This window comes from Limulus polyphemus, unplaced genomic scaffold (genome assembly GCF_000517525.1).
Source record: "Limulus polyphemus unplaced genomic scaffold, Limulus_polyphemus-2.1.2 Scaffold1914, whole genome shotgun sequence".
Lineage (NCBI taxonomy): Eukaryota > Metazoa > Arthropoda > Merostomata > Xiphosura > Limulidae > Limulus > Limulus polyphemus.
Window position 1 is genome coordinate 163,817 of NW_013667524.1, and position 10,991 is coordinate 174,807.

The 10,991-nt window shown below is 32.2% G+C and overlaps 1 protein-coding gene across 1 annotated transcript in view; it reads left to right on the top strand.

Annotated features, from left to right (window-relative positions):
- Positions 1 to 2,115: 2,115 nt before the first annotated feature.
- Positions 2,116 to 10,991, top strand: part of LOC106465339 (protein transport protein Sec24C-like) — a 58,191-nt gene continuing 49,315 nt past the window's right edge. The window contains exons 1-3 of the mRNA XM_022393202.1: positions 2,116 to 2,202; positions 4,863 to 4,996; positions 7,005 to 7,207. Coding sequence (XP_022248910.1) covers positions 4,882 to 4,996; positions 7,005 to 7,207 — 318 coding nt within the window. The 5' untranslated portion in view covers positions 2,116 to 2,202; positions 4,863 to 4,881. The remainder of the gene's footprint in view (positions 2,203 to 4,862; positions 4,997 to 7,004; positions 7,208 to 10,991) is intronic.

Here is a 10,991-nt window from a genome sequence, read left to right on the forward strand (position 1 = left end):
AGGATATTTTTCTATCTGGGTAGCCTCTAGAAGAAATAAGAATTTTGTGTGATATAGACATCTTTGGAACGTAGCGTGTTTGAAGTATGACCCTACCATTTAATGCTGCAGTTTCCCCATCCTGTGACCTGTTAGAACTTACAACTTCAAATGTGGTTATCACGGATATTGTCTCCATTAGGGTGCAGATCTTCTTAACACCTAAGTGATATCACAAAGCTTTGCTTGGCAATGTTTCCATGAATTTATCCACAAGGATATCCTCATGTTAAGCAGCTGCCATTGTAGGTTATGTCTTCCTCAATAGTACATGCAAATCATCTATATAAGTGGTCAGTTTTCTAAAAGACTTTCTCGAATTCGACCAGATGGATAACTTGGTTCTTCACCGCTATAAATGTTGTCACCGATTAACTATGACTGTGCTAAATTGCTCCTCACTGAGAATCAGCATTAACTGTTGTCCCCGAGTCCAGCCATTCTATGCATTGACCTGCTTGAAACATTAGTGGAAACAGTCCAAGTCTTTCTTAGCTATTGAACACTGGAGGAGATATCTGATTCACCTTACTCACAAAGATCTGTGGATGCAGATATATGATATCTCCAGTGGCACCTTAGCCAACACGAATCTGAGACATCCATGACGTAATGGTCTTGGATTATTGTTGATGTCGATGGGCTTCTATGTTTGGGAAATTGTTTATAATCTGCCCTGGGTGATAGAACAAAGACTTGCCAAGATAAACCTGTTTTAAAGCTCTGCATGGTTCTAGGTTTCTCTTTGCCTCCTCTTGCAAAGAAACCCTCTTCTTCCCCACGTGTCCTCTTCACCACTTATTGGTGAGATAGCTGCACTTGACAAACTTCATCCTCTAGCCTCCTATCAGTGATCATGGATGACAATAAACATGAATGGAATTTGGCTGTCCTTATTGCTGACAGTCTAGATGTTTTACAGAGACCTCTCCATTTAGTATCAGGACTACAAACCCTCAAGTCACAATATCAACTCTCAATCACTCATGCCTTTTTTGAGTCAAAGGTAAAATTCAAGGACAGAATTTTGTCATAAGCTATGGAGGCTGTCTGTTGAAGTCCCCATTCCTGCATTTGGGATTGTATATATGGCTTTCCCAAACACTAGCAAAAGAGATACATTCTAGATCTTCTCCTAGACGTTACTAGTCTGCCCATACGTTCTTCATCTAAAATATGATTTCCTACTAAAGTTCACAGCTCTGCCAGAAAAAAACAAACAACAACAACAAATACACACACACACACACACACACACACATAACACAGAAGGTATATTTGTTAAGAAAATCAGAAAATCGGGCAATACCAAATCCTGAGATTATGGCACAAAAAACTGCCCCTTAATTATATTACTCTGAGGTATTATCAGGTATGCTGATAACCTTCAGGTAAGAATGATAACTGATCAAATACTACTCTCTAGATGCTTAGAGAAGCAAAAGGGGTGGAAAATCTCAAGAGAATATGCTAAAGATATGATCTAGACTAAATTAGAGAGTTAACCACTATATATCTATATATTACAGAGGGTAAAATCTCCCAAAGTACACCCAGAAATTAAAATCTAGAAAACACAGCTTTTGAGTTTTACTAAACTTCCACACTAGAGAATATATTAGTATAATACTACATGTGCACTGGAGCAGGTCCGGCAGACTGGGCATAAGTAAAGGAACTTATCTTCTATTTCCTGCGAGGTTGCCAGCCTACATATGAAGGGTCAGCGACTGGAGGCGCAACCCCTGGGATTGACACCTGGATTGCAATTTGATTTAAATTTAATGACCTGAAAACCGTTTTTTTCTTCACGTTGTAAATATTCTAGAACTATTTTATGTTACGCAGTATCCTATTAGTCGAAAAAGAATTGGCCATTTGTAAAAAATAAAAGAAATCGTTTGTCGTACTACTTTTTTTTTCAATTTTACTATTATATGGGTTGGTAGCAAGCAAAAATTTTATTTTCACTTTAGTGGTTTGCTTTTTACAATTTGTGATTTACCCCTTATGGTGATATCTAAAAGAAAACAAAACTCAACACGCTTGCGTGGATATTCACTTACGTGGCAGTGGCACATGCGAGAAATTTCAGTAAGTAAACTAATGATATAAACTTTACTAATCACTTACTTAAAGAACTGTATAGTATACGGAACTTTGGTAAGTTTTTGGTTGAATTTCGAGGCTGAGGTATGTACATTAAGTATAGAAGATAACGGGACATAAAATTTTAAGCTTTGTAAACTTATATAAATTTTAAATATTTGTCAGTCAATGCCATTTGAAATAAATATTATTTCACAATATGGTACCGAATAGTACTACTAGTAGTATTGACTACTGAGTACTGTAGTTTAAGTTTAAATTTAATGCTTTAATTTATTTTTACAGTTCGTATGTTCTACTCTGTTCTAGTAAAAATTCTACTTAGTGTCACTGTATCTGTTGTATACTATCTGTAAACTATATCTAGGTTTTCCATTTATGCTCAATTTGCGGGTTCCTTCTCTTAGTATGTGTGTGTGTGTGTTTTTTTTTTTTCGTTAAAAACTTTAAACATCTAATTATCATCACAGACCATACCATCATCAGGTAAATCATTCCAATTTACACTACCTACACTTAGGTCTTAAGTAAACTGTAAAGTACGAACAAGCTTAGATCTAGGATTTCAAAGTATATATTTTTTACTATTTATTTATATTCTAATAATAATTCACAACTTCTTCAGTCCATAAATCAGAGTGGCTTCATGGTTCTAACGCTTATAGGTCACCTTCATATATTTTGAAAATGTGAATTATATCATCATATATATTTGTATTATGAAAATAAATGTCACTGTGTAACTTGTAAGCTAGTCTACATAGCTAAGATTCTTATTAGAAGTGCCAACAATCATCTTAAACTTAATTTTATTTTTAGTTAGATCCAGTTACCTAGTTAGTGCTACTCTTAACAGCCACGTACATAGTTTAAATTAAAACTCTAGACTGTTCTAATCAGTCAAATCTTCATCTTTCTCTCTTTACAATGCAACATGCTTCTCACACTTACAGATTTATATTTATCAATATTAAAAGATATTTTCTACACATGCTATCCTTAGTTCAATGTGTCAAGATCATTCTGAATCAAAATAGACATTTTCTCAGTGCAGTTTTCCTAGTAACTTAAAGTCACCAGTAAATACAGTTGATTTACAGCTGTATAATGTGACATAGTTAAATTGACTTGACCTTTAGGTTCATTGTTACAACAACCGTAAATGGATGAACAAAACAAATGACAGAGCTTCATCATCCAAATCTAAGTAACTTGTTTAGTTTCAGTTCAGGATAATGTCAGCAGAACAAACACAAGAGAAACAAAACAATTCTTTAACAGTTCAACAGAATTAATAAATACTTTGAATGTCCAACATTTTCAGTTCATTGTAAGTCATTTCTATTATCACTTCTATAATACAACTGTTTGCATTATTAACTTTGTTCTCAACCCATCATGGAGCTGATATTTTTACAAATTACCACATACAGTTGTTTCAGTTTGAACAATTTTTATCAACTTTAATTCTTACTAACAGCTCTTAATCAAACTAACTTCTTGACAATTTACTCACTTCTCTAAAAATTCTTTTTCTGATAATATTTTTCACAAGAATACATTGTTCTTTGCTAATGTCATAATCATCTTTTATACAGTTTATTAGGCTCTTTACAATTGACATAAGTTGGGCCTGTAAAGTTATTTATAGTTCATTGGTTTATACATAGAGTAAAAATTTATTAGTCAGGTTTTTGTTATGCTTCTCAAACCTTTTATAGTTATTACACACATGACAACAATGTTGAATGCCATTTCTAACAGTAATAGCACAGTATCACTTATAAACTCCAACCTAAATTCAGATTTTGCAAAAAGAAATGAGAACACCTGGCAATTGGCACCACCATTAGGCATTCTGTTACAGTGCACTCAAACACACAGCTGACACCTCATTCAAACTTCCCTACTCTAGCCTATTAGGTCTGGTAAGGTCATTTAAGAGTCAATCTTGGTTCATTACTTTAGTTTCGAGAAATAATGTTCATAATCTGAATTCAGCATTTATCACAACTTCAAGTTAAAATATCATTCTGACCACAGATATTAAACAGTTCCTACAACTTCAACACTCTCTGCTACAATGATAAAATAATCCTAAATATCCAAAAACTAAATACACATAAAACATTAAAAAATTACAACTCTTACAGTTCCTTTTATATAACCACTACTAATTCAAATAACACTAAGATAAATCAGTAACCCACTGGAGGGCCAGGGATCATATAAAAATTACAGTGTTAAGATTATACTATCCCAGGTAGTGACAATATATGTCGGTATAACTTTTTTAAATAATGAACTAAAATATCCCCAAAAATACGTCTGAGATATGCAGTTTTCATATTCATTGAATTTGAAAATAGGCTATTTATTAGCACAATTTGCTTTGTTCCATCAAGCCAATTATTAATGTACTTTTTTTAATATTTCTCTCTACTTGAAAGAACAAATACAGTATGCAGCAAAATTAACATAAAATACAAATTCCCAAGTTAAATTCCTTAAAATTAAATGACCAAAGGAAGAATTTAAATAATGTAGAATGAACTTGATAAAAAAAACAACAACAACAAAATCTGTTGGCTTACATCAAACTAGGAAAGCCACATTTCCCAGCTTTGTGCATCAACAAGTAAGTGTTTCTAAACTTCTGAATCTAATGAATACTTAATTATTCAATTTGACTTTTGTCTCTCTTATTTTGGTAGCTTACTTGGAGAAAAGAAGATGAACCCTCAATACTCCAGTGTGCAACCACCACAGATGTCTGATCAAAATGTACTGTGCTTGCAAACAGCTTCTGAAAATGTCTATAATGGTATAAACAGCCAACAAATAGCAGGTGAACCATTGCTTAAAAATTTATAAAATGATATGTAGATTTACAAGAATGTAAGATTTAGAATGTACAATAAGATGTTTACTCTATCAAGATCATCATCCAACCATCTGAACAACACACTTTTTACCTGTTCAAAACAAATAAATTTTCACCTTTATTAAATAAAATTAGCTAACTAAATGTTGAAAAATTCAAACCTTAATTCCAATACAAACACACAAGGGATTTAATTATGTTCTTCTTAGTGTTTTGCTATACAGTGTTCTTGTTCTTTTTTCATGAGAAAATTACATACAAATTTGATCAAATGAGCAAAATGTCAACTAATTAAAAGAAAAAAAAAGATATTCCTTAATTTAACTATTTCAGCTAAATATTTAATTTTGAATTTCAACTTGTATTATTAAGAGTCATCATAAAATACAAAATTTGAATTAGTATGAGTATCTGCTGTTTCATATTTTGGGCCTTATTATTGGAAATTCCAAAAATAGAACAAGCACATAGTTAACTGATCTTCACAATACTGTGAAACTATTATATTTGGAAGGACAGGTGTAGTAATTTGTTGAAGGTAAAATGAAAGGGGGAAGAGTTGGTTTGAAGACAGGCAAGGACAAACTCTGTATTATTGAAGAATACAGAAGAGTGTCATACGAGCTGGCTGATTTTTCACTAGAGGACTGTTGCAATGTAATATGTTAAAAGAAGTGGATAAATTTTAAACGTAAATGAAATAAAACTACTTGAAAAAAAAAGCCAACATATTTAATAAAAGAAAATTGAAATACTTTAGCATTTAAATATCTAAACATGTAACATTTCAGAGAGAAAACCCTTTCCAATTTGAAACATTAAAAAATAAAGCCTTTGAAGGTCATAAATGTATAAGATAAATTAAAGCCTTTAAGAATACAAAAATAATAAAAATAATCTACAATACAAAAATGCAAAATAAATAAATATTTTAAATGTGATTCAAAAGACTAGGATTTCACACTACATAAATATATTTATGAAATCCATTTATATACTTTACAAAAAATACATAAAATAAACTCTGGATTAAGCATATAGTTATATCCATGAAAAAATATAAATTGGAAGGTATGATAAGGAGGGAGACATATAAACAGGGAAACATGAAATGGGGACAATAGTAAATATACAATATCACATTGTAATTTATTCTAGTGGAAATTACAGTTAGCACATGATGTAATCATGGAAAACTTGAACACTAATGGTGTTCTTTCTGTGTCTTTACTGTATATGTGGTACAAATTTTTGCAGAAAATAAAACTCTTGCAGTGTTTTTTTTGTACTAACATCATAAGGTTTTCTTAATATGTCATGACAGAAAAGTTGATCAAAGTGTAACATGAACGGAAATTATACACTCGTTAGGATAGCGGAGTGAACTGAATATTCTTGAAGGGTAAAAGCTTTTCAGTAAAGTTCATTATAGAGAGCTGGTGAGATGTTTAATAAATATCCACTCTATTTATCATACACCCACTTTTTTCTGTTTAGATATAATTTGACCACAGAGGTCTAACTGCTGTAGACTTCATACCAAATGGAAAATAAATGAAAGTCTTAAAAACAAGCAACCAACAATTAGTTCTATTTACTATAATGAAATACTTTGGAAACTTGAATATTACTAGGATAAAAGTTTTAAGGTGAAATATGAACTGTTTGAATTAACAGTAACCTTTATGGTACATTAGAAAGGTAAAGTAATTGACATAAAAAGTTTAATGGAAAGCAATTTGGCACCCAAGAATGTCATACTGATTTCAATATATACTAAAACTAAAGGGATACTATGCATATCACATTTAAATTATGTGGGAGTGTCTAAATAAAAGGCTGTGTTTAATCATTTCAGCCATTCAAATTCAAATTGAGTACACTGTTATTTTATAATTAAAATACTTGAAAAAGAAATCAAATTGTGAGACTTGTTCTTAAAAAGTTAATTGCATTTACCTTTTCTCTGCAGGCACACCAAAATCAGAATATGGACTGCATCCTGCTAGTAAACAAACACCATTTCATAACTACAGTGTTCCAATATGTTATAGTCAGAATGGTCTTACACCACAAAGACAGCAACAACCTCTATGTTCAGATTTTCAACAACCAAAATTTACAACTGCTGTGCCTCCAGGAACACAGTTTCATCCTGCAACTGTTTCCAATAAGGTATAATTAAAAGTGTTTTGTGTTGAATTTGGTATATCTCTAGGCTGCCCAGCTATAGTTCCACTCCACCCTAAGGGCAAACATTGAATTACAAAATGTTTAGAAAATATATTTATACTAAGTCTTCAACATAGTCCTTCCCAGTGTCTCAGCAGTAAGTCTGAGGGCTAAGGTCACTAAAATCAGATTATGATACTTATGGTGGGACAACACAAGAGTAAGTTTTGTTGCTTTTTTCTTAACAACAAAAACAAACAAATCTTCCACGTGCAAACACAAACACTTCAGAGTTCTTTATTGTAATGTACCTGAACACCTTGAAAGTTAATTTCATGAAATTTACCATTTTGCAATGCCTTTGGTTTCCTGGTCTCAAAACCTGTTAGAGGAAATCTTACAGGCTGGTACGTGGACAAATACAATTTGTTACTATAATTTTATTTACATCACATTGCTTGGAGATTCTATGTTTTTGTTTATTAAAGCTAGGACTTTACTATTTCGTACCTACCCTTGTATTTATGCTTATCACATGCATAATTTCCAGTCTCACCTTCACCAAAAGTTTCTGTATTTATATGGATTCATCCTGTTGGGACTTTTTCATGTTATTTAAACCTCTTAATTTGTCCTAAACATAATTCTACCTTATGTGTTGGTTCTTCTTGAGTGTATGATGCCTTTTGAAAGTAAACAGAGGATACTATCTAGTAGCTGGTAGTACCTTAACATATACTTTCCCACCTCTGCATGTATGTCCTTATATGGCATTAAAGATATCTGAGGTAGGACACCTGTTCTCAATAGATGTCTCATAACTCCATCAAGGATGGGAAACGTTTACATTTTTATTTATTTGTTTTCTCATTTATTTTGTTGTCCCCATTGTGCTGTTCTCAAGTTGTTGAGTCCTATTCTTGGATCTTAATTCAGTTCTACCTGAGTGCCCACTGATTTATCTGGTTTTATTACTACCTGTCTTTTTTAGAATAGATGGAATAAGACTAAAGCTCCAGGAGTATGTCCTCTCATAAATTTTGACTAGGCTACTCCCCCCCAAGAACCTTCTACTACAAGAGTGAAACATAGTATTCCTCCTACCTACTTATGCCACCACCTGTGCTCTTATTTTTTGCTCCACAGGTATGCTTAATACTACCCTAAATGATCTTCTTATTTTTGTACAAATTAATGAGAGTTGAGGATAAAGAGGTACCCTGTAGAAAAGAATATCTTCTCTCTGAATGTCCTTAGATCCTGTCTTTATATAAGGCTGATCCACTCCATTGATTTTCTCTTGGATCCAATTCTTCAAATGTTTCTGATTTTGGATTCTACTTTGATTCTTGTTTTTATCTTTAGTGTGGTCTAGGTTATTACCGTTCAGCCTTATATTTTTAACATGTTTTTTGTATAATCTTAAGTCTTCCTGATTCCCGAATTATTTTCAATGTGGCTTTCAGTATTTCAGAGGTAAGTCTATCTGATTTAAATTTAGAATTTTTAGGAATAACAGGTACTTACCCCCTAAGAACTTTCCCGTTCACATCCTCTCAACAAGATGATAAGTGGGTTTCCTCTATGATGGCAACATAGAAATCTAAACTATGGTGGGAAAGTGGAACCTGTGTAAGAGTTCCTGACTAATGTGTAATAAGTCGCATGGAAGGTGAAAAATTATGGGTAAGTGATGTATGCACTACATTGCATCGATGACATTCAGAACTTAAGTCATATTGGAGGCTTTCATTATTTCAGAAGGAAATGTCTATTTGAAATTCATTATAATCTTAAAAATGTAAAAATTGTGAGCGTGTACTGAGTTCTTTGTTTCATTTTCTTCACATTTTGTGTCAGGTCTGTATCTGTCTGTCTGAATATTTAATTGGCATCTCTTATGTACTGTATTTCCTCCAATTAACTAGCCTAAAACTAAAAGTTTCACATATTTTTCTCTCACTCTGTTCTTTGAATTTTATAACCTAGATAGGTTTTTATGTCCTAGTTTTGAATTATATAGATCAATATTAAAATCAGTCATACCTTGGAATTTCTTTCCATTACAGTAAGCTCTGTTATTCTTGTGAATTTGTGGTATGCAAATACTACATATCTTATTTTCCCATAACGTATATTACTTATCTACAAAATTCTTAAGTTTTCTATGCTCTAATTTTGGAACATAGTGAATCAGGTGGAGATTGTGTATAAACTTCAGACTCAGATGTTACATTTTGTAGCTTTGATTCAAGGGATAGTTGCATTGTGTCTTGTGTATGAGAGATGCCTTTGAAACCTGCCACATGGAACAGAAATACTTTTGCATTTCAGAGGAACAGTTTTTTTTTATTGTAAATTTTGTTTCCTTTCAGGAGAGATTCATTCTGACCTTTGAGGAGAGCAGACTCCTTTCTATCCTGAGAGAACCAAGAACTGCTTGTGAAGTTTCATCTATCTTGATATTTTCTCTGTCTCTTTTGCTAATCATGTGATTCTATTGTAGTTAACCTGCAAATAAGAGTGTATTTCTTCTTTCACTTATAACACAATAGTCCATGCTAACCATCATCCAACATTTTATTTTCATCAGAAATTAAAGCATTAAATGCCATTCAAACTTCTTCATTGTCTTATCTCTTTCAATCAACTTGAAACAAATCACTTCACTTTTCTTTCCACATACTAAATTCATGAAGCTCTCATTTTTTGTAGAGATAAGGTAACTGTGTATAAATATACCCTTGAATTACCACAAATTGGATTCAGCAGATTCTACATATTTGTTAATGTCTTGCATTCCATCAGCTTCAGCATATTTTTGTCACCTTGCTATACTATTTAGTTGGGTGTTTGGTAACATGTTTCCTGTTATCTCCACTATTTTGCTGTTTCATGTATCATTGGAATTCACTTGCCTCTGTAATGGTTTTATGGTCTTCTTGGAGTGCCCAGTTACGATAGTTTTAATTCTTTTTTATGAATATACTACTATTTACTTCAAATTTTCCACTTGTATTCCACCCTTGTGTCTGGGCTTCAAGGCAGATTTTTTTAAATACCATCATATTAAGATATAACTTCTATAGCTGTTTCATATTCTGAGGAACTTTTTTCTTTGCCATTTTATGAGAATGATGCCTCATATTTTTTGTTTTAATTTGACAGACTTATTGTTTTGCTCTTGTTTGTTGTCTGTAAGATTCACATGGGCTGTGAGAACATGTATGAGCCTGGATGTGACCATAGTAACCAACCACAAGCTTTTATGGCTCTCAGGTTAATTAGGAAGCAATTCGGTTTTGTCTTCTATATTGAAGAATATTGCATTCTCTTCACTCTCACATTCAACCTCTCATTTAGTTTTAGCATTGTAGCATAATAAACATATTTAAATAAGATCATATATATGAATATGTCAACTTAAACTATATAAAATTTAAAATGTTACTTTTATGCACATACTTTCTTTTACCCCTTTCCATCCAATTTAGAGGCCTGAGTTGAAAATGAAGGTTGATGTCAGTGATATAAACAAGTGAAATCACATGTCAAGACAGTAATTTTGTATGAGTCTAGATATGATGTCACAAAATGGACTGAAGTTATGGGAGAAGGCTTAGTAGATTAAGTAGCAGAAAGATTTATATATATATATATATATATATATATATAGAGAGAGAGAGAGAGAGAGAAGAAAGAGTAGGTAGGGGTCGGGCGACGATATTTAATTTAATTATTACTTAACTAACTAAATTAACTTAAACCGTTTAAGTTTTTAACTTTA